This window comes from Staurois parvus, unplaced genomic scaffold, assembly GCF_062004578.1.
Source record: "Staurois parvus isolate SC_StPar_1 unplaced genomic scaffold, SC_StPar_1.0 ptg000845l, whole genome shotgun sequence".
In the NCBI taxonomy this organism is placed as follows: domain Eukaryota; kingdom Metazoa; phylum Chordata; class Amphibia; order Anura; family Ranidae; genus Staurois; species Staurois parvus.
The window spans coordinates 1,551,052-1,572,991 of NW_028318641.1; the positions used below are offsets into that span (position 1 = coordinate 1,551,052).

Genomic DNA, 21,940 nt, shown 5'->3' on the forward strand with positions numbered 1-21,940 from the left:
GATCCCTCTGATGCTTTCGAAGCTCTCTGCGGACCATGGCTTTTGCTATAGGATGCGACTAAGAAAATGTCAGGAAAGACCGACTACAACAGCTGAACTTTATTTGGGGTTAATTAGAGGCACTTTAAATGACGACTCCTACTTAACATGATTTTGAATATGATTGCTTAATTCTGAACACAGCTACATCCCCAGTTATAAGAGGGTGTGCAAACTTATGCAACAATATTATTTTAGTTTTTTATGTTTCCAGCCCCCCCCCCCTAAAAGTTTTCAGTTTGTTTTTCAAGTGAGTTGTACAGTTTATAGGTCACATTAAAGGTGGAAAAAGTTCTGAAATTATTTATCTTTGTCTCTTTTTTTACATTACTGAAACCTGACATTTTAACAGTGGTGTGTAGACTTGTTATATCCACTGTATATGCTTTATCTTCAAAATAGTGAAATCGCACGTCCTTGGGGGTCGCCTAATTCTGTGTACTCTATCAATTTTCAATTGCTCTGTTACCGGTCTAATATTGTATTAAACATCTTCTTCATTATATATGTTAAATCTTCTCCTTGCGATACTTCCGGCAGTCCTGAATCCTCAAGTGATTCTTTCTATCTCTGGTCCTCCATCTTGTATAGTAATTTCCTTTGCTCTCGTCACATTTCTTCCATGTGCCCTTCCAGCTTAGTTATTACTTGAGCACGTTTATCCAATTTTTCTTCAGTTTCTTCAACTCGTGATAGAGGCTGTGCCAGGTCATTATGTAAAAGCCGTTGCACAGAGTAGATAAGTATGACACGTTTGTTATTTTAAAGAAAAAAAAAACATTACCTTTCCAATCACTTTAACTGCACAAAGTTTTCAGTAACCAAACACCTTCTTTCCCATTACTGAAATAATACACGGCATGTCATTTCTCAAAATGTAACTTTTATTATTTATGTATATAAATAAGACACCATAGCACCATACACATAAGAGAAAACAAAGTCACAGAGCAGGGGGGGGGGGATAAAACTATGTTTAAACTGCAAACATAATGCTGCCTAAAAAGTGATACATATCATAGCACAGGGAGAAAAAATTTGATGTAACCAAGTTGCTTGGGTTCCATGAACGGATTGACTCTGCTGACTTATCCATATAGAAAAGATTACAAAATTAGCTATTTTTTTTCCTTATGGATATTGAATGTCTCCTGAATAGTCAATCCTAGAAATAACAATATGGGGGGAGGGGGGGTATTGGCTGTATCTAATACAGTGCAGAATAGTAATGTTGGCCACACACAGGAGAACCTTTAGTCAACACAAGACCTGATATCTGCCTGGACTAGAACTGCTGGGCATCAAAAAGAGGCCAATTCCTTCAGAGTATGTTCAGTCTTTGTCAGTTTTCTGGTCTAAAGGATTTCATTGCATATTACACCCAAAGGAGTCTGTTTTGTGGATATAATCTTTTGACATAAAGTATAGTTTTTAGTGGACAGTATATAGGATTTGCTGTTCATCACACTTTTATCTTCTATGGGGCAGTTCTTTCTACAGGAATAAGTTCTGTAGGTGGGTCGACCCCATTTTTTGGCCCCTGAGGTTCATCTTCCAGTGATTCAAACTGAGCAGATTGAGTTGGTGGAAATGGCCATAAGACATGTCTCCCAGGCTGTGCAAGGGGCTCCGGTGCTGGCTGGAGGGCACAGGCACACCTTTTAAACTCTATGAGAGTCTGTCAGCTGCTGCGGCTGGACGGAGCTGGATGGTGCACCTAGTGGTATGCGGGTCTTTTTTTTCAGTGGGAATGTGGAGTAATGCAGTTCTAGCACCACCAGCACTGAATGTATGTAATAGCAAGGGGTGCTGGAATTTCTATTGTTGCTGGCTGCTGTGTAATCTAATGTTGCTGGAGGGATCTATTGTTGTGAGGGTCTATAGTTACTGGGGGGGGGGTCTTTGTTGCTGCTGTGGCATGTATTGTTGATGGGGGGAGGATCAAGGGTTACTGGGAGCAGGGGCAGACTGACCATTTGGGAACTCGGGCAGTGCCCGAGGGCCCGGGGTCAGAAGGGGGCCCCATGAGATGCCCCTGGTACCTTTTATAGGCTTTTTTGGGTGTGGTTTGAGTGTGGAAGAGGACACAGGGGCCCCGTGATCCCCTATTGCCTGGGGGGCCCCATGAGTTGTCAGTCTGCCCCTGACTGGGAGGGATCTACTGTTGAGAGAGGAGTCTACTGTTGCTGGAGAGGGTCTAATGTTGCTGGGGGGGGGGGGTATTTTGTTGGAAGTGGTATATTGTTGCTGGCTGCAGGGGATCTATTTTACTCCTTTTCTTGTCAACGTTACTAAATTCCATAATAAATTACTTAGTAGTCTCTAAAAAGAATGGTACTGAGAGGTGGGTGGTGATTGGAACCAAGGGATGGTGCTCGAAGGTGGGTAGGGGCAGAGACAAGGGGTGACTTGGAAGTGGGGAGTACCTGCACCTGTTCTTTGAGGGAAAAAAAAGCCCTGGTGGTATGTATGCTTAAGCCGGCCATAGACGGGTTTGAATCCTGACCAGTTGATCAGAGACTGGCTGAGATTCGAACCACGTATGGACGGGCTGAATTACCCAAGTTGATCAATCGACTTGGTTACAACCAGCCTGTCGGATTTTACATGCGATTATTACTGGCAGCTATTATAGCTGCTAGCATTGATCACTGTTCTTCCGGTGGGAATGGCTCCCCCAGCCCTGCCACCGGAAGAATACAGTGACTCTGTAGAAGGGATTCCCTCATTAACACAGTCTGTGCTGATGGGAGAATCGAACAATTTTCGTTCCTGCAATCGCTCCGTCTATGGCTGGCCTTACGGGAGTATGCACCCAGGGACAATTGCCCAAAAATGCACGCATCCTGCATTCCGGCCATTCATCTCTGGGCGCATACTGCTCTAAGTCAAAGTCTTGCTGAGTGCACTGCCCAGCCCTGTCCACTCTCGTGAAGTTTGACCGGCTGCTGCAGCGAAACGACGGAGCCACTTGCACCAGGGCTACGGGGCCCAGTGTGCATGATGCCGAAAAGGAAAGTAAGTGCAGTCTGTATGCTTTCCGTAAAGGAATGCATGCAAGATAAAGTAGATTTTTAACTGCCTATTTTGCAAAGAAAATAATCTGAACTAAAAGAATAATTTCAGTCAACTGGCTGATTTCCATTTACACAAATGACTTCAAAGTCCCCAAAAAAAAAAAACAAAAATCAAAAAACACAGCAAGGTTTAGCCTAAAGTTTGGTTTGTCCTTCAGCAGTGCTTTTTTTTGGACGTGAAAACCTTTCTTGTATTGGCTAACAATAAATTAGCCTGTGTATTACCAGTGCATGCCGTACAGCAAAATCAGATACAAATTTTGTTTGTCGCGTGTCCCTGCAATCTACATACAACACAGGCTGCCGTCTTGTAGGCTGAAACGGGACAAATGCAGCCCAGCAAATCACTAAGAACCAGTAATGACTTGGAGGCACGCTCCTAGCAAACTGATAAGCTGCCTTCCGACTCATGCCATACAATGGCTGCCATTAGTGCAGGCAGATAACAGGACCATTTTAATTCCAGGTGGACCTCATGTTTGAAGATCGTGGCCACATTTGCTCTGTGTCAGGTATGAGAACAAAGAAAGTTTCATAAAGTGTTAAGTGTTTTTTTTTTTTTCAAGTGAAAGTGACCTCAAAATCTGGACCTCAAGAGGTTAAGACTTTCTATCACACCATATAAAAAAAAAAAAAATACAGGGAAAATAATATTAAAACAAAAACAAAAAAATATATAAAAATGTATACCTGCCTTCTGACTCCAACCCCCATCAGAAATTGCATAGGATATACTTGTGCAAGACAACAGCCTACCCCCGTTTTGGAATAATCACATCTGTAATGACGCAACAAGTCTCTGCTGCGGTGGACACCCCACTCAGATGTCATCGTATTTGTGTTTTAAGTAGTCCTTCATGACCCTGGCAATGGGGAGCTCATCCAGTAGCTTGAGGTTCTGCAGTCCTATACAGTGGCGAATTTTAATCCGACACAAATCTTGAAGAAATCGGGGCTGTCCTGCGCAAGGAGAAATAATAAAACCAAGTATTAGAATATTTCCAATACATACATTCATCCGGTCATAAATAAAACCCCTTTAGAGGGGCTGTAAACCCCAGAGATGAAATATGAACAAAGCATATCCCTCTATAGCATGTACTTGTCTCTATCCAAAGCACTAAGGGGTTTATTTACTAAAGCTGGAGAGTCCAAAATCAGACTCCCTTCTGCATAGAAACCAATCAGCTTCTAACCTCAGCTTGTTCAATGAAGCTTTGGCAATGAAACCTGGAATCTGATTGGTTTCTATGCAGAAGGGAGTCTGATTTTGGACTCTCCAGCTTTAGTAAATAAACCCCTAAGTGTCATTTTTGTCTGCTGCTTTGTTCCTCTATCTGCAGGAGTCACTTATAAAAAAATTTTCTGACACCAAGAGAAGAATGGTGACTGGGGAGGGAGCTCCTGCAGACTGTCAGCCTCAGCTCTGTTGGCGTGTGCTGTGTGGAAGAGGGGGGAGGGTCCCCTCCCTCCAATCAGTTCTCAGAGCTTTCCTCACTGAGCTCTGCAGAGAGTAAATTCAGCTCTCAGACCCTTTTTTCTGAACTCTCCGGCAAGCTTTATAAATGCAGTAATTTGAATGGATGTAGAGAAAAGAAGATTGCAGGTCAATAGTTACAACTTATGTAGGAGGATTTGTTTCATTTCTGTGTATCACCTGCGGTCAGTCGGTACACATAAAGGTTTACAACCACTTTAATGTTCTAAAGTGCTAAACAGCTCATCCACTCCCTCATCATATCACGACTCGACTACTGCAACTCCCTCCTCACTGGCCTGCCTCGCCGCTGGCTATCCCCGCTTCAGTCCATCCTGAATATGGCTGCCAGACTCATTCACCTTTCCAACCGCTCCATCTCCGCCACCCCCCTCTGCCAATCCCTCCACTGGCTTCCGATTGCGCAACGGATCAAATTCAAAATCCTAACACTGACGTACAAAGCCGTCCACCATACTGCCCCGTACTACATCACTGACCTAATATCCAAGTACCGCCCAACACGCACACTCCGCTCCTCACAAGACCTCCTTCTCTCTAGTTCCCTGGTCTCCTCCTCCCATGCCCGCCTCCAGGACGCCTCCAGGACTTCTCCAGGGTGTCACCCATCCTCTGGAACTCCCTGCCCCAACCCATCTGATTATCACCTACTCTCCTCTCCTTTAGGCACACCCTGAAAACCCATCTCTTCAGGGAAGCCTACCCCACCCCCTGCTAACTTGCCGACCTCCTCCACTCTTCCTACCACTCCATCCCCCACAGCTATCTCCTCCTGTACCACCATCCCCTCCCTCCTAGATTGTAAGCTCCAAGGAGCAGGGCCCTCGATCCCCTCATGTTTTGCATTGTATTGTTGTTGTTCTGTCACATGTTCTGTCCCCCTCTGTAATGTACAGCGCTGAGCGAACTATTGGCGCTTTATAAATACTGTATAATAATAATAAAGTAAACCTGTCACAAACTTGGGCAAATTAATATGAGATTATGCATAAGCAGAGGAAACTTTTGAGGCAAGCAGCAAACCAAAATGTAGCTAATCTGGACTTTTCCTTGAATTTGGCCCCCTCTTGCCTCCAACATTTGTAACTTAAAGTGGTTGTAAACCTCTGAAACAAGAACAAAGCATATGCTTCTACAGTGTGAACTTGCTTCTATCCACAGCACTTACTATAATTACTGTCCGTGGTCTTGTTCCTTTGTGATCTGCATGATTCACCTATGAAGGCTACGCAAAATCCAAGGGATCCAGGGTGATAGGAAGGGGAACTACAGTGCACAGCCTATGATTGGCAGCATCGGCTATGCAAAGACCAAGGATGTGTCCATTCCCTCCACTCAAGTCTCAGATTACACTCAGCTTCTTGCTGCACAGTGCGTGTGAAATCAGATCCTCACCCCCTGCCTTCAGAAGCTCAGAAAGGTTTTGTAAACTTTGCACTTTGAACGGCTGTGAATATGAGATGGCTGCAGATAAAGAAGTACAACGTATGACGGAGTATCTGTTTAATTTCTGTGTATCACTTGAGGCTAGTCACTTTAGTGGTTTACCAACCACTTTAAACAAGTGTTGCAGGTCAAGATGTGGAGAGCATACCACAAGTGTCACGTCAAATGCTAAGGGAAGGGAAATTTGGAAGCCTCCATTTTGACTTCTAACCAAAAGTTGGTATGGGCTGGTAAACAGCAGTGAGAATTATTTTTGGGAGGAAGAACGGGTGCAGTGGAGTTCTAAAGGTACAAATATCAATACTTTTGTGGAATGGAAAGGGTCACTAAAAAGATCATTGGGGTCAGTGGTTACTCATCTGACAGGCAGAAACCACTTATTGCTCGAGGAACCCTAGTTGAGGAACCCTGACATATACTGTCAGAAGTGACTCAAGCAGATAGCAGAGGTATGAGAGAGTAGACAGAAATCACACTTGGTGCTTTGAAAAACTGATGGACTGATGCTGTGAAAAAGTATTTGCTGATTGTGTTTGCATATTTGCTACACTTAAATGATTCAGAACATCAAACAAATTTGAACATTACACAAAAATAACCCGAGTGAATACAAAATGCAGCTTTTAAATTTATTAACCGCTTTCCCGCCACCCTATAGCAGAAATACGGCTACAGGACGGCAGGGCTGCGCAATATCAAGTATATATACATGATTGTGCATGTCTGGGTAGGGGACGTGCGGGAGCCGTCCCCTACCCGCGCCACGGTCTCACCTCTCGATCACCAGGTCCCTGCCAGCGATTCTCCGCCGGCACTCGTATGTAAACAATACAGATCTCTCCCCTGTCAGCTCCTGCACACTGCTTTGTATTACTCTGCATAGCATAGCAATACAAAGGAATATGCTTACACAGTAAAGCACACACACAGCACACAGTTAACCCTTTGATCGCCCCAGATGTTAACCCCTTCCTGCCTAGTGCCATTAGTACAGCGGCAGTGCTTTTTATTAGCACTGACCACTGTATTGGTGTCACTGGGGTTAGTCAGTCCCCCCCCCAGTGTCAGAATGCCAACCGCAGTCCCACTATAAGTCGCTTATCACTGACATTACTAGTATGTGTGTGTGTGTATATGTATATATATGTATATATATATATATATATATATATATATATATATATATATATATATATATATATACACACACATACATACACATACAGGGTGATTGAAAAGTAACTCCCTATTTTAAACTATTTATAAATTTTTTTTATATGAATTTACTTTTTTCTCAATTCTTTAATGTATATTCCTTAATCTAAGACAGTTAAATCTGTATTGTTGTTTTTCTTTTCAGATTGATTATTTTGTTTTAAAATTCAAAGCCCCATAAAGATGTCCAGACGTTTAAGAACTCAATTCAAGAAATGTTCACTCAGAGCCCAAAAAAGTCCATTTGACAAGCAGCAAGGGAAAGTGGCCTCTCTTTTCACTGTGTACGAACTGTGCTCAAGAAGAATTTTAAATAATTGCCCCTAGTATATGTATGTATGAATGTAAGTTAGGGACCTTAGATTGTACACCCCTTGAGGGTTAGGGACTGATGTGAATGTACAATATATATGTAAAGCGCTGTGTAAATTGACGGCGCTATATACAGTGGGGCAAAAAAGTATTTAGTCAGCCACCAATTGTGCAAGTTCTCCCACTTAAAAAGAAGAGAGAGGCCTGTAATTGGCATCATAGGTAGACCTCAACTATGAGAGACAAAATGAGAAAAAAAATCCAGACAATCACATTGGCTGATTTGGAAAGAATTTATTTCTCATTTTGTCTCTCATAGTTGAGGTCTACCTATGATGCCAATTACAGGCCTCTCTCATCTTTTTAAGTGGGAGAACTTGCACAATTGGTGGCTGACTAAATACTTTTTTTCCCCACTGTAAGTACCTAAAATAAATAAATAAATAAAACTTTGTTATGTGTGTTCTTCTCATATTCATTTTTTGTAAACAGATTAAAAAATAAATAAGATTTATAAAATATATATATATATACACACACACACACATTGTGAGAATTAACATCAAATGTAGAGCTTTACAGCACACAGCCACTCGCTTCCTTCTGTTTTTTAAGGGTTTTTTAGCCCAATTTTATTTAAAGGAAAGTTCCATAACATGTTTCCCACGCAGGGATATTCACCATCAAAACAGATTAAACAAATATTCAGCCTCCTGGCTTGTACACAGGTTTCTGCTGCTCTGGCCTTCCACTTTAGGCTCACAGCTGTCTCCTACAGACTCCTTCCTATATGGCTTTTTTGCACACAGCTAGCAGCCTCTTGCTGCTTTGGCTTCCACCTCTTCTAGGTGGAGCTCTCCTGACTCCTGGGCAATGACGCCTGTCTGCCGGGGTGGAGCCCAGAACCCTGGTTAGGCCTCTACAAAAAGGCCTGCACACACCTGTGTAATCATTGTACTCGATGTTCACAAAACATGGTCCCAGGATTGGAGATTTCATCCCTCCCAAATCACTTAGAAATCTCCAGGCCACAGGTCCCAAAACAGGCTTTATGAACCAAAGAGGAAACTGACAAACCACTTTCCTCTGCATTAAGAGAACTGCCTGGAGCCCCTCAACCTGTATGGTTGAGAATCCTGGGTTATAACCTTGATTTTCACCGTGGCAGGATATCACATTGCCACTATATATATATATATATATATATATATATATATATATATATATATATATATATATTATTATACAGTATTTATATAGCGCCAAAGGGTTTGCTCAGAGCTGTACCATAGCAAGGGGGACAGAACATGAGACAGGACAGAAACAATACAATACACGAGGGGTTCGAGGGCCCTGCTCTTTCGAGTTTACAATCTAGGCGTATATATATATATATATATATATATATATATATCTCCCAGTATCTATACCCTCATTTATAGACTCTATAACTTTCACATAAACCAATTAATTTACACGTATTGGGATTTTTCTTTTAGCAAAGATAAGTAGAAGAATACATTTTGGCCTAAATTTATGACGAAATTAGATTTTTACATTTTTTTTAATGGACATGTTTAATAGCAAACAGTAAAAAATATTGTTTTGGTTTTATTTTAAATTGTCGGTCTTGTTTTGTTTATAGTGCAAAAAATAAAAACCGCAGAGGCGATCAAATACCATGGAAAGAAAGCTCCATTTGCGGGGAAAAAAGGACAAATTTAATTTGGGTGCATCATTGCATGACCGCGCAATTGTCAGTTAAAGCAATGCAGAGCTGTATCGCAAAAATTGCCTGATCAGGAATTGGGGGGGGGGGGTGAGTAAATCCTCTGGCGGGGCAAGTGGTTATGGGAAAAAAGCTGTTCAAACCTGCCAGGCCCTATATGCAAAAGTAATTGCCTCCCCTTCCTTGTTAAATCATGAATGAACTGTGAATAACCACATTTTTTGGAGAGCGGAGTTAAATTTCACTTGCCACACCCAGGCCTGAATACTGCCAGGCCTGTTGAATGAAGAAATCCTTTAAATAGAAGTTGTCTGACAAAGTGAAGCAAGCTAAAAGATCTCTAAAAGCAACACATCATGCCGCAATCTCAAGAAATTCAAGAACAGATGAAAAAAAAGGTCATTGACATGTATCAGTCTGGAAAGCCATTTCTAAGGTTTTGGTACTCCAGCAAACCACGGTGACAGCCATTATCCACAAATGGAGAAAACTTGGAGCAGTTGTGAACCTTCCCAGCAGTGGTTGGCCTACCAAAATTACTCCAAGAGCACAACGGAAAGAGGTCATAAAAGAACCCAGAACAACATCTAAAGAACTGCAGGCCTCACGTGCCTCAGTTTAGGTCAGTGTTCACGACTCAATAAGAGAGAGACCGGGCAAAAATGGCCTCTATGGGAGAGTTCCGAGGGAAAAGCCAATGCTGACCAAAAAGAACACAAAGACTTGTCTCACATTTGCCAAAAACAACTTGATTATTCCCAAGACTTTTGGGCAAATATTCTGTGGACTGATGAGACAAAAGTTGAACTTTTTGGAAGGTGTGCACCCTGTTAGAGAATTTCATAAAAAGAACATCATATCAACAGTCAAACATTGTGTTGGTAGTGTGATGGTCTGGGACTGCTTTGCCGTTTCAGGACCTGGACAACTTGCCATAATTGATGGAACCGTGAATTCTGCGCTCTACCAGAAAATCCTGAAGGAGAATGTCCGGCCATCAGTTTGTGACCTGAAGCTCAAGCGCACTTGGGTTATGCAGCAGGATAATGATCCGAAACACACCAAGTCCACCTCTTAATGACCTGGTCAAAGTCCAGACGTAAATCTGACAGAGATGTTCTGGCATGACCTTAAACAGGCCATTCATACTCGAAAACTCTCCAATGTGGCCAAACTAAAACAATTCTGTAAAGAGTGGGCTAACATTCCTCCACAGTGATGTGAAAGACTTATTGCCAGTTATCGCAAATGCCTGACTGCGGTTCTTGCCGCCAAGGGTGGCAAACCAGTTATTAGGGTTTAGGGGGGCAAATACTTTTTCACATAGCGCCAGGCAGGTTTGGACAGCTTTTTTTTCCTTTAATAAATGAAACAATTTAACCACCTCCCGCCTGGCCGTTGTATATAAACGGCCGGACGGTGACAGTGTAGGGTGGGGTGGCCGTTTATAAACGGCCTCACCGCACCCTGCTTGTGCGCACTCCCTATGAGCGCACAGCACCGTAATCCGATGCCCGCTGTGTCCTCCGTACACAGTGGAACACCGATCGTTGGACGGGACCTCTCTGTGAGGTCCCGATCATGTGATCACTGATTGGCCAATCAGTGATCACATGCAGAGTAGTAAGCAAGATGTCACTTCTGACATCATTGCTTACTACGTGGGAAATCTGTAAATGATCACAGAGGTCACATGGTACAAGGCTATTCACAACAGCCTTGTACCATGTGACAAGCTGTGACCAATCACAGCTCACACAGTAGCTCTCAATGGATGCAGCTAGAGAGAAGGAGAAATGATTGCTTTTACAGTCTTTATGGGTGTAAAAGCAATTAGTGTAAAAAAAAAAAAAAATCTTCATCACCCCCAACAAGTAGTAAGTGTCACTGCTAGGGTGACAGTATGTAAAAAAAAACAACAAAAAAACAAATAGTAATATATAAAAAAAATGTAAACACAAAACACCGTATTTTCCGGCGTATAAGACGAATTTTTACCCCTTGAAAATCTTCTCAAAAGTCGGGGGTCGTCCTATACGCCGGTATACGGCATACCCCTCCCCCCCCTTCCAATGGAAGGGACACTAAGTACAGGGGTGGGCAGGGGCTGCTGTTTCTTACCTGGCTTCGGTTCCACAACGATCCGGTCCAGGAAGCGCGGCTGCTCCTTTAGTTCAGCCACTGGATATTCGCGCGGCTGCTCGGCTCCGCCTCCTCACCGGTGATTGGCCGCCAGAACTGTAGCTCAGGAAAGGCACACAGGCGGCCAATCACCGGCGAGGGGAGGGAGCCGAGCGGCCCCTCGAAAATCGAGTGAAGGAGCGGCCGGTAAGTGTGCAGTGTAGAGGTGCTGCTGCAACCACATATGCTGGCTGCAGCAGCACCATACGAGAACAGGGTCAGCAAGTGTAATTGGTGTCAGTGGGAGGAATAGTGCCCCATCATTGGTGTCACTGATACCAATGATGGAGCACTATTCCTCCCACTGACACCAACGATGAGGCACTATTCCTCCCCCCCACTGACACCAATGATGGGGCACTATTCCACATCCCACTGACACCAATGATGGGGCACTATTCCTCTCACTGATACCAATGATGGGGCACTATTCCTCTCACTGATACCAATGATGGGGCACTATTCCTCCCACTGATACCAATGATGGGGCACTATTCCTCTCACTGATACCAATGATGGGGCACTATTCCTCCCACTGATACCAATGATGGGGCACTATTCCTCTCACTGATACCAATGATGGGGCACTATTCCTCTCACTGATACCAATGATGGGGCACTATTCCTCCCACTACCACCAATGATGGGGCACTATTCCTCCCACTGATACCAATGATGGGGCACTATTCCTCTCACTGATACCAATGATGGGGCACTATTCCTCCCACTGGTGTGCATTGGAAGAGGGGTAGTCTTATACGGTGAGTATAGCCCCAACACTACATTTTAGCAGGAAAAGTACGCCGGAAAATACGGTATTTAAAAATTATAATTTTGGTTATAAACTAATTTGGGTTATTTTTTTTTTTTTTACTAAAAAGATAACGGAATAAATTTTGGCCAAAATTTATGAAGAAAAATTATTTATTTGAAAAATGTTATAAGAAAAACACTCTTTTTCAAAATTTTTGGACTTTTTCATTTACATAGCAAAAAAAAAGATAAAAATCCCAGTGGTGAATAAATACCACCAAAATAAAGCTTTATCTGTCTCAAAAAAATGCTAAAAAATTCATATGTGTACAGTGTTGCATGACCGCGCAATTGTCATTCAAAGTGTGATAGCGCTGAAAGCTGAAAATTGGCCTGGACAGGAAGGGGGTAAAAGTGTCCGGACTGGAAAGGGTTAAAAACTGGATTTTGTATTTACTCGGGTTATCTTGGTGTAATAACAACATTTGTTTGATGATCTGAATCATTTCGGTGTGACAAAAATAGATACAAATCAGAAAGGAGGCAAATAAAGGGTAGGGGGCGAGAGGAAGGGGGTAACAGACTGTAATATAAAAAAAAAGTATATTTTTGAAGATGGAATGTGTTTTAATACTGTTTGTATGATAATTCAATAAAAACTTAAAGAAAAAAAAAAAAAGAAAGGGGGCAAATACTTTTTCACAGCAATGTGTAACTGATCAATTTTAGAATAACAATGGATAATCATCAAAAGGGTTTCAGCTTTCTAAAAGTGTAAGCGCAGTTATCTGGCAGTTGCCCACCCTGTTCAGACCAGACTGTACACCTCTTATGATTAGTTGGTCCTCTGTGTATTTTCCAGGAACGCCGGCTTCCGCCTATCTTAAGCCTTCTTTGTTAATCCTGTAACGTCTAAAAGCCACAGCTCAGAACAGTGTGAGGTTCCTTAGAAGCAGTGTCAGGAGCACTTAGTCATTCTTGGATGCATATGAATGAAAGCATATACGAAAAAGCCAGTAAATAGAAGGAAAGGTCGCTGGGAGCTCCCGTTACGGAGCAGTCTGGGTTGGGGTACATGCTGACTCACTATTGGGAAACACGAGCTGAAAAAAAAAAAAAGATGTGCTGTAGCTGAAGAATGAACAATATCGCACAAAATCACTGGATGGGGCGTGCAAGAAAATCATATCAAATTTTAGACTAAGGCCCCATGTACACAGGACACTTCTGAACGATGGAAACTGCTGGAAAACGTAGGTTAAAAAACATCTGTTTAGCTGCATTTGCATAACACGTTTATGCGCGTTTGCGTTTAGAAGCGTTTTTTATAGATAAGCACAGGAGAACCTCCCAAATGTCCAGAATGCACTGAAAAGTGGTAAATTATTAACTATTTCAGACTGTTTCAGAGAAATACAGAGAGTAGAAGGAGAGACAGCAGGATGTGTTGAGATTAGCTTAGGTGTGAGTTGCTCACTAACATTTCTTTTGTTTCCAAGGGTGGGAAGGTGTCTGGTGGAGGGAGTCATTAAGGTCACCTGGCAGGGGGTCTTCAGGAGGAATATGAGGTGTGAATGATCATTAACATATCTTTTGTTTCCAAGGGTGGAAGAGGTCTGAGGTGTGAATGGTCATTAACATATCTTTTGTTTCCAAGGGTGGGAGAGGTCTGAGGTGTGAATTAGTCATTACAATGTGTGACAAGCTTGGTAGGAATATCCTGTGTCCATCCGAGTACCTTGAAAATGCTTTGCATGCATTTTTCATGAGTTAAAAAAAAAAATAGCTGTACGTGGTGTTGTAGATTCTTGCCCTCACTTCTTGTCTAGTGGGACCTGTGTTCCTGCCGAATTGGTCCAAATCAGGGGCGGACTGACAACTCATGAGGCCCCCGGGCAACAGGGGATCATGGGGCCCCTGTGTCCTTGCCCAAACTCAAAAAATCCTATGAAAAAGGTACCAGGGGCATCTCATGGGGCCCCCTACTGACCCCGGGCCCTCGGGCAGTGCCCGGGTTTCCAAATGGTCAGTCCGCCCCTGGTCCAAATGCTATGCAGAGCCATATAAAGCAGTGTGCAGGAGCTGACAGGGGAAAGATCTGTGTTGTTTATACACAGGTCTCTCCCCATCAGAGATACTCGGCGATCACCGGCCGCCGGCAAGTAATCACCATCCAAAACCTGGTGATTGACAGCCGAGGCCGCGAATGGTGGCGCGGGTAGGGCACGCACATCTGCCCCCTTACCCGGAACTACAAAATCATGTAATTTAAAAAAAAACAAACATGTGCAATGGTTTTGCACAGAGCAGCCCTGATTCTCTTCTTCTTTGGTCCCCTGCCAGTGCTCCGGACCCGCTGCTCTGCATGATCTTCACATATAGAGCCACGCCCCCTCTCTCTCCTCATTGACTCACTGGCTGTGATTGACAGCAGTGTAAGCCAATGGCTCCCGCTATTGTCTCAGCCAATGAGGATGGAGAATCCTCGGAGAGCCAAGGCTCTCGTGCACATTGCTGGATCTTGATGGGTATTAGGGGGTCTGGGGAGGGGGGATGCTGCACACAGAAAATTTTTTGCCATCATGCATAGAATGGAAACAACCTTGAGCCTTAAGGCTCCATTCACATCTGAGCGTAGCATTTTTGTGCATTTTTTTGCGCATTTGCAAGTTTGTTCAGGTGTTTTCAGGCTTTTTGAGTTCTGAGGTTTTTGTATTAGCTAATAGAGAAAAATTTCAGCTGTGACATTAATTGTTGCCATGTTTTGGCATGCCAGAAAAATGCTCTTGGTTGCGAGCCAACATGCGCAAAAGCGCATGAAAACGTATTTCTGTGGGAATAAAAACACACCAAAAAAAGCATCAATCTGTCTGTATGGCGCTACAAAAGTAGATCCAAAACTTTTTTGAGCTTCAGGCTTTCTGCTTCAGGTGACTTGGAGTGGAGATATGAACCATCTCCATAGAGTAACATTCATTTTTTTCTTCCTGAGCGTTTTGAAGCTTCGACATTGGACTAAACATTGAGGTGTGAATGGGGCCTAACAACCACTTTCACCTCTCGAACCCTGCACTAGCATGCAGCAACTGTATACATTGCACACGGTTGCAGAATGCTTGCAGAGCGTTCCATTCACTTGAATGGGTCAACCTCAGTAGGCACTATGCCCAGGTTTGTACAGCTATCCAGGACTTTGTCACACCGACTTCTGCTCACTTGAGGCATACATGCAAAGACACAAGCATTTCTCCATCCATGTTAAACATCAGGGATAAAGGAATCCCCCTACTGACTATATGCCTCGGCTGTCTGACTACCTAAATAGTCATTACATCTGATTGGAAGTAGTCCCTGCCTGGCCAACTTTCTGTCTGGCTCATTCGAGCCGTTTTGTTGACTTGAGTGGGGCTTGGACCCACAGCTTGAATTTGGGACCAATTCAGCAGGAACAAAGGTCCCACTAGACAAGAAGTGAGGGTAAAAATCTACAACAGCACATACAGCAATTAAGATTGGTCAGCAGTTCTAGCTGTTGGAGGTTTTCCATCATTTCTTGTCGAGTGAAATTGTTGACACGTGTATCATGGAGTTAAGGTGGACCACATGGACCATACCCTGGAAAGAAGGGCATAAGGGCTCTTCTATTGCTGAACACTTTCCTTAACCACTTGCCTACCAGGCACTTATACCCCCTTATTTACCAGGCCAATTTTCAGCTTTCAGCGCTGCCGCACTTTGATTGACAATTGCGCGGTCATGCAACATTGTACCCATATGAAATTTTGATCATTTTTTTCTCACAAATAGAGCTTTCTTTTGGTGGTATTTAATCGCCACTGGGCGCTTTACTTTTTGCGCTATAAATAAAAAAAGTGCAAAAAATTTGAAAAAAAAAAAAAAAAGTTTCTTTGTTTCTATTATAAAATTTTTCAAACAGGTAATTTTTCTCCTTCACTGATGTGCGTTGATGAGGCAGCACTGATGGGCACCGATAGGCGGCACTGATGGGCACTGATAGGCAGCACTAAAGGGCACTGATAGGCAGCACTAATGAGGTGTCACGGATAGGCGGCACTAATATGCAGCACTGATAGGCGGCACTGATAGGTGACACTGATGATGGGTACTGATAGACGGCACTGGCTGGCATCACTGCTGGGCACTGACTGGCGGCACTGACTGGCACAACCGCTGAACACTGACTGGTGGCACTGACTGGCAGCACTGCTGGGCTGCACTGGTGGGTGGGCACAGGTGGGTGGCACTGGTGGGCACAGGTGGGTGGCACTGCAGAGTGGCACAGGTGGGTGCACTGCTGGGCACTGCTGGGCACAGGTGGGTGATCTGCTGGGCACAGGTGGGCGGAGCTAGTGGGCGCACTGCTGGGCACAGGTGGGCAGAACTTGCGGGTGCCACTGCTGGGCACCGATCATCAGGGCACTGATCATCAGTGCCCTGATGATCGGTGCCGATCCCCGCTCTGACAACTGCCGGTTCTCGGCAGTACTTTCCTCACGATCTGACAGTGTGAGGAAAGTGCAGCCGAGAACCGGCACTTGCATTTCCCTCTGATCAGCGTGTCATTGGACACCGCTGATCACGTGGTAAAAGGCCGCTGTGATTGGCCTTTTACCACATCACGTGATCAGCTGTGTCCATAGGACACAGCGATCATGGAGATCGCCGGGTGCGCGCCCCCTGGGGCACGCAGGAGAGCGCGTTCTGGGAGGACGTCATATGACGTCCACTCAGAACTGGCCGGACGCAGTGCAGCCGTCATTCGGCTATCTGCGGTCAGCAACAAGTTAAGGATTCTCTTTCACCATGACAGAATTGTTTTAGTTACTAGCTAGGTCAGGGGTCTCCAGACTCTCTAAACAAAGGGCCAGTTTACTGTCCTCCAGACTTTAGAGGGACAAGACTGTGGCCAGTAGGAGTAGAAAAAGTCTCAACGTCAGTGGGAATAAAGAAGACCTCAGGCTTGGTGGTCAGTGGGAGTCAAAAAATTACTTTGTGCTTGTGGTCAGTAGTTGGAAATGGTGCCCCTTCATTGGTTTCAGTGGGGGGAATAGTGCCCCTTCGTTGGTGTTAGTTGGAGAAATAGTGCCCCATCATTGGTGTCAGTGAGAGGAATAGTGCCCCATCGTTGATATCAGTAAAAGGAATAGTGCCCCATCTTTGGTTTCAGTAGGAGGAATAGTGCCCCATCATTGGTGTCAGTGGGAGGAATAGTGCCCCATCATTGGTGTCAGTGGGAGGAATAGTGCCCCATCATTGGTATCAGTGGGAGGAATAGCGGCTCACCATTGGAGTCAGTGGGGGGAATAGTACCCCACCATTGGTGTCAGTAGGAAGAATAGTGCCCCACTGTTGCTATCAATGGGAGGAATAATGCCCCCACCATTGGTGTTATTGGAAGAAATAGTGCCCCATCATTGGTGTTCTTGGAAGGAATAGTGCCCCTTCGTTGGTATCAGTGGGAGGAATAGTGCCCCATCATTGGTATTAGTGGGAGGAATAGTGCCCCATCATTGGTATCAGTAGGAGGAATAGTGCCCCATCATTGGTATTAGTGGGAGGAATAGTGCCCCATCATTGGTATCAGTGGGAGGAATAGTGCCCCATCATTGGTATCAGCGGGAGGAATAGTGCCCCATCATTGGTGTCAGCGGGAGGAATAGTGCCCTATCATTGGTATCAGTGGGAGGAATAGTGCCCCATCATTGGTGTCAGTGGGAGGAATAGTGCCCCATCATTGGTATCAGTGGGAGGAATAGTGCCCCATCATTGGTGTCAGTGGGAGGAATAATGCCCCATCATTGGTGTCAGTAGGAGGAATAGTGCCCCATCATTGGTATCAGTGGGAGGAATAGTGCCCCATCATTGGTATCAGTGGGAGGAATAGTGCCCCATCATTGGTGTCAGTGGGAGGAATAATGCCCCATCATTGGTGTCAGTAGGAGGAATAGTGCCCCATCATTGGTATCAGTGGGAGGAATAGTGCCTCATCATTGGTATAAGTGGGAGGAATAGTGCCCCATCATTGGTGTCAGTGGGAGGAATAGTGCCCTATCATTGGTATCAGTGGGAGGAATAGTGCCCCATCATTGGTATCAGTGGGAGGAATAGTGCCCCATCATTGGTATCAGTGGGAAGAATAATGCCCCATCATTGGTGTCAGTGGGAGGAATAGTGCCCTATCATTGGTATCAGTGGGAGGAATAGTGCCCCATCATTGGTATCAGTGGGAGGAATAGTGCCCCATCATTGGTGTCAGTGGGAGGAATAGTGCCCCATCATTGGTATCAGTGGGAGGAATAGTGCCCCATCATTGGTATTAGTGGGAGGAATAGTGTCCCATCATTGGTATCAGTGGGGGGAATAGTGCCCCATCATTGGTATCAGTGGGAGGAATAGTGCCCCATCATTGGTGTCAGTGGGAGGAATAGTGCCCCATCATTGGTGTCAGTGGGAGGAATAGTGCCCCATCATTGGTGTCAGTGGGAGGAATAGTGTCTTGTTTGAGTGGGTAGAATACTGCCCCAAGGGCTGGATGAAGGAAAGCAAAAGAGTGCATCCGGCCTGTGAGCCACAGTTTGTAGATTGTGAAGCTAGGTTACCATTAAATGCTTGGATAAAACCATACAAAAAAAAGGGTGCAATGACGTGTGTGGTGTGATGTGTGTGATGTGATGTGTGTGATGTGATGTGTGTGATGTGTATGTGTGTGGTGTGATGTGTGTGATGTGATGTGTGTGATGTGTATGTGTGTGGTGTGATGTGATGTGTGTGGTGTGATTGTGTGGTGTGTGTGTGTGTGTGTATGATGTGTGTGTGGTGATTGTGTGGTGTGTGTTTGTGTGTGTGTGTGGTCTGATGCGTATGTGTGTGGTGTGTGTATGTGTGTGGTGTGTATGCTGTGGTGTGATGTGTGTGTGGTGTGATGTGTGTGGTTGATTGTGTGATGTGTGTGGTGTGTATGTGTGTGGCGTAATGTGTGTGTGATGTGTGTGGTTGATTGTGTGATGTGTGTGGTGTGATGTGTGTGGTGTAATGTGTGTGTGTATGTATGTGTGTGTGGTGTGATGCGTATGTGTGATGTATGTGTGTGCTGTGGTGTGTATGTGTGTGATGTATGTGTGTGGTGTGATGTGTGTGGTTGATTGTGTGGTGTATGTGTGTATGTATGTGTGTGGTGTGATGCATATGTGTGTGATGTGATGTGTGTGGTTGATTGTGTGATGTGTGTGGATGTGTGTGGTGAAACGTGTGTGGTGTGTGTGCTGTGTATGTGTGTGATGTATGTGTGTGGTGTGATGTATGTGTGTATGTATGTGTGTGTGTGGTGTGATGCGTATGTGTGTGGTATGTGTGTGTATGTGTGTGGTGTGCTGTGGTGTGATGTGTATGTGTGTGATGTATGTGTGTGGTGTGATGTGTGTGGTTGATTGTGTGATGTGTGTGGTGTATGTATGTGTGGTGTGTGTGCTGTGTATGTGTGTGATGTATGTATGTGTGTATGTGGTGTGATGCGTATGTGTGTGGTGTGTGTGTGTATGTGTGTGCTGTGGTGTGAATGTGTGTGATGTATGTGTGTGGTGTGATGTGTGTGGTTGATTGTGTGATGTATGTGGTGTAATGTGTGTGGTGTGTGTGCTGTGTATGTGTGTGATGTGTGTGTGTGTGTGGTGTGATGTGTGTGGTGTGATGTGTGTGGTGTGATGTGTGTGGTTGATTGTGTGATGTGTGTGGTGTATGTATGTATGTACGTGTGTGGTGTAATGTGTGTGGTGTGTGTGGTGTGATGTGTGTGGTGTGATGTGTGTGGTTGATTGTGTGTGGTTGATTGTGTGTATATGTGTGTGGTGTGATGTGTATGTGTGTATGTATGTATGTGTGTATGTATGTGTTTTGTGTGTGTTTTGTGTCTCTAATACAATGCAAAACAGCAACAGATTGCCTTTCAGGCAGATTGGATATCTTTCCATGACTACCCAAGCATAAACATTACAAGAATGTATGACAGGTTTTCAACAACAAGTATGAGCTCAGCCGCTGCTGTTTCTCAGCCTTAGAAATATGCAGACTGATCAGCAGAATAGGATCCCATACGACATGGCAGGTGCCCTCCGCCGAGGAGCATTGCTTTTCTGGCAATGAACATGACTGTAAAGCCGTGTGGCTGGGATTTCCTGCAGGGGTGTAAGCCTCCGTGAAAACAAATATGTAAAACACCTTACAGTCACAGGGGCCTCATAGCCTCCAATGGGCGACCCATTCACCAGGCAGCCGTAATAACGCAGGACATCTGGCAGTGTTTGTTAACCATGTGGGTCCTTTCAATCCTCATCACATGGCTGCAATCGGGGCCCCGCACAGATGTGCTATCTGCTCATGTCACATGCTGCTCCTTGATTGTGATGGAGTATGTAACGTAATATGTAAAAGATTAACTCCTGGGCTCTAATTCATATATAACTGTAGAAGTGTACAGACCAGTAATAACTACATTAGTGATGGATGAGAATGTCCATAAAATGCAAGATATATCACTAGGGGCCGGGGTCTCCAAACATTCCAAACAAAGGGACACTTTACTGTTCGATAGACTTTAGGGGGGCCGGATTGTGGCCAGCGGGGGGGGTAAAAAAAAAGTCTCAGGGCCAACATTAGGGAGAGTAAACAAGGTCTCAGATGTCAGTGGATGGAATAGGGCCCCATCATTGGTGTCAGTGGGAAGAATAGTGCCCCATTACTGGTGTCAGTGGGAGGAATAGTGCCCCATTACCGGTGTCAGTGGGAAGAATAGTGCCCCATCATTGGTGTCAGTGGGAAGAATAGTGCCCCATCATTGGTGTCAGTGGGAAGAATAGTGCCCCATTACTGGTGTCAGTTGGGGGAATTATGCCCCACTTTTGTGGTCAGTGTTAGGAATAGTGCACCAAGGGCCGGATAAAGGCTAGCAAAGGGCCGCAGTATGGAGACCACTGACTGAGGGTATGGTCTTATAGGCCTTTCTATGCTCAGTCTGAGCTTCAGATAAGAAGGACCCCAAAGAAAATGTTTCCTTTACCCCCATCATAATAGAATCTCCCCTATACATCAGAGTCCCCCATCATAATAGAGTCTCCCCTATACATCAGAGACCACCCTCCTCATATCCATAGATTCCCCCCCACCACAGAACAGAATCCGAGACCTCCAACATAATAAAGTCTTCACTATACATCAGAGTCCCCCATCATAATAGAGTCTTCCTTATACATCAGAGACCATCCCCCCCCCCCATCGCCACAGAATCAGAGACCTCCATCATAATAGAGTCTCCCCTATACATCAGAGTATCCCATCATAATAGAGTCTCCCCTATACATTCCCCCATCATAATAGAGTCTCCCTTATACATCAGAGTCCCCCATCATAAAAGAGTCTCCCTTATACATCAGAGACCACCCTCCACAGATTCCCCCCACCACAGAGACCTCCATCATAATAGAGTCTCCTCTATACATCAGAGTCCCCCATCATAATAGAGTCTCCCTTATACATCAGAGACCACCCTCCCCATATCCATAGATTCCCCCCACCACAGAATCCAAGACCTCCAACATAATAGAGTCTCCACTATACATCAGAGTCCCCCATCATAAAAGAGTCTCCTTTATACACCAGAGACCACCCTCCCCATAT

The 21,940-nt window shown here is 44.6% G+C and overlaps 1 protein-coding gene across 2 annotated transcripts in view; it reads right to left on the minus strand.

Moving 5' to 3' along the window:
* Window positions 1-902: 902 nt before the first annotated feature.
* The window catches only part of ASB7 (ankyrin repeat and SOCS box containing 7), a 104,655-nt gene continuing 83,617 nt past the window's right edge, over window positions 903-21,940 (minus strand). For both annotated transcript variants that reach the window (XM_089655527.1, XM_089655528.1), the window contains exon 6: window positions 903-4,076. In XM_089655527.1, the coding sequence (XP_089511653.1) occupies window positions 3,937-4,076 (140 nt within the window). In that variant the 3' untranslated portion in view covers window positions 903-3,936. The remainder of the gene's footprint in view (window positions 4,077-21,940) is intronic.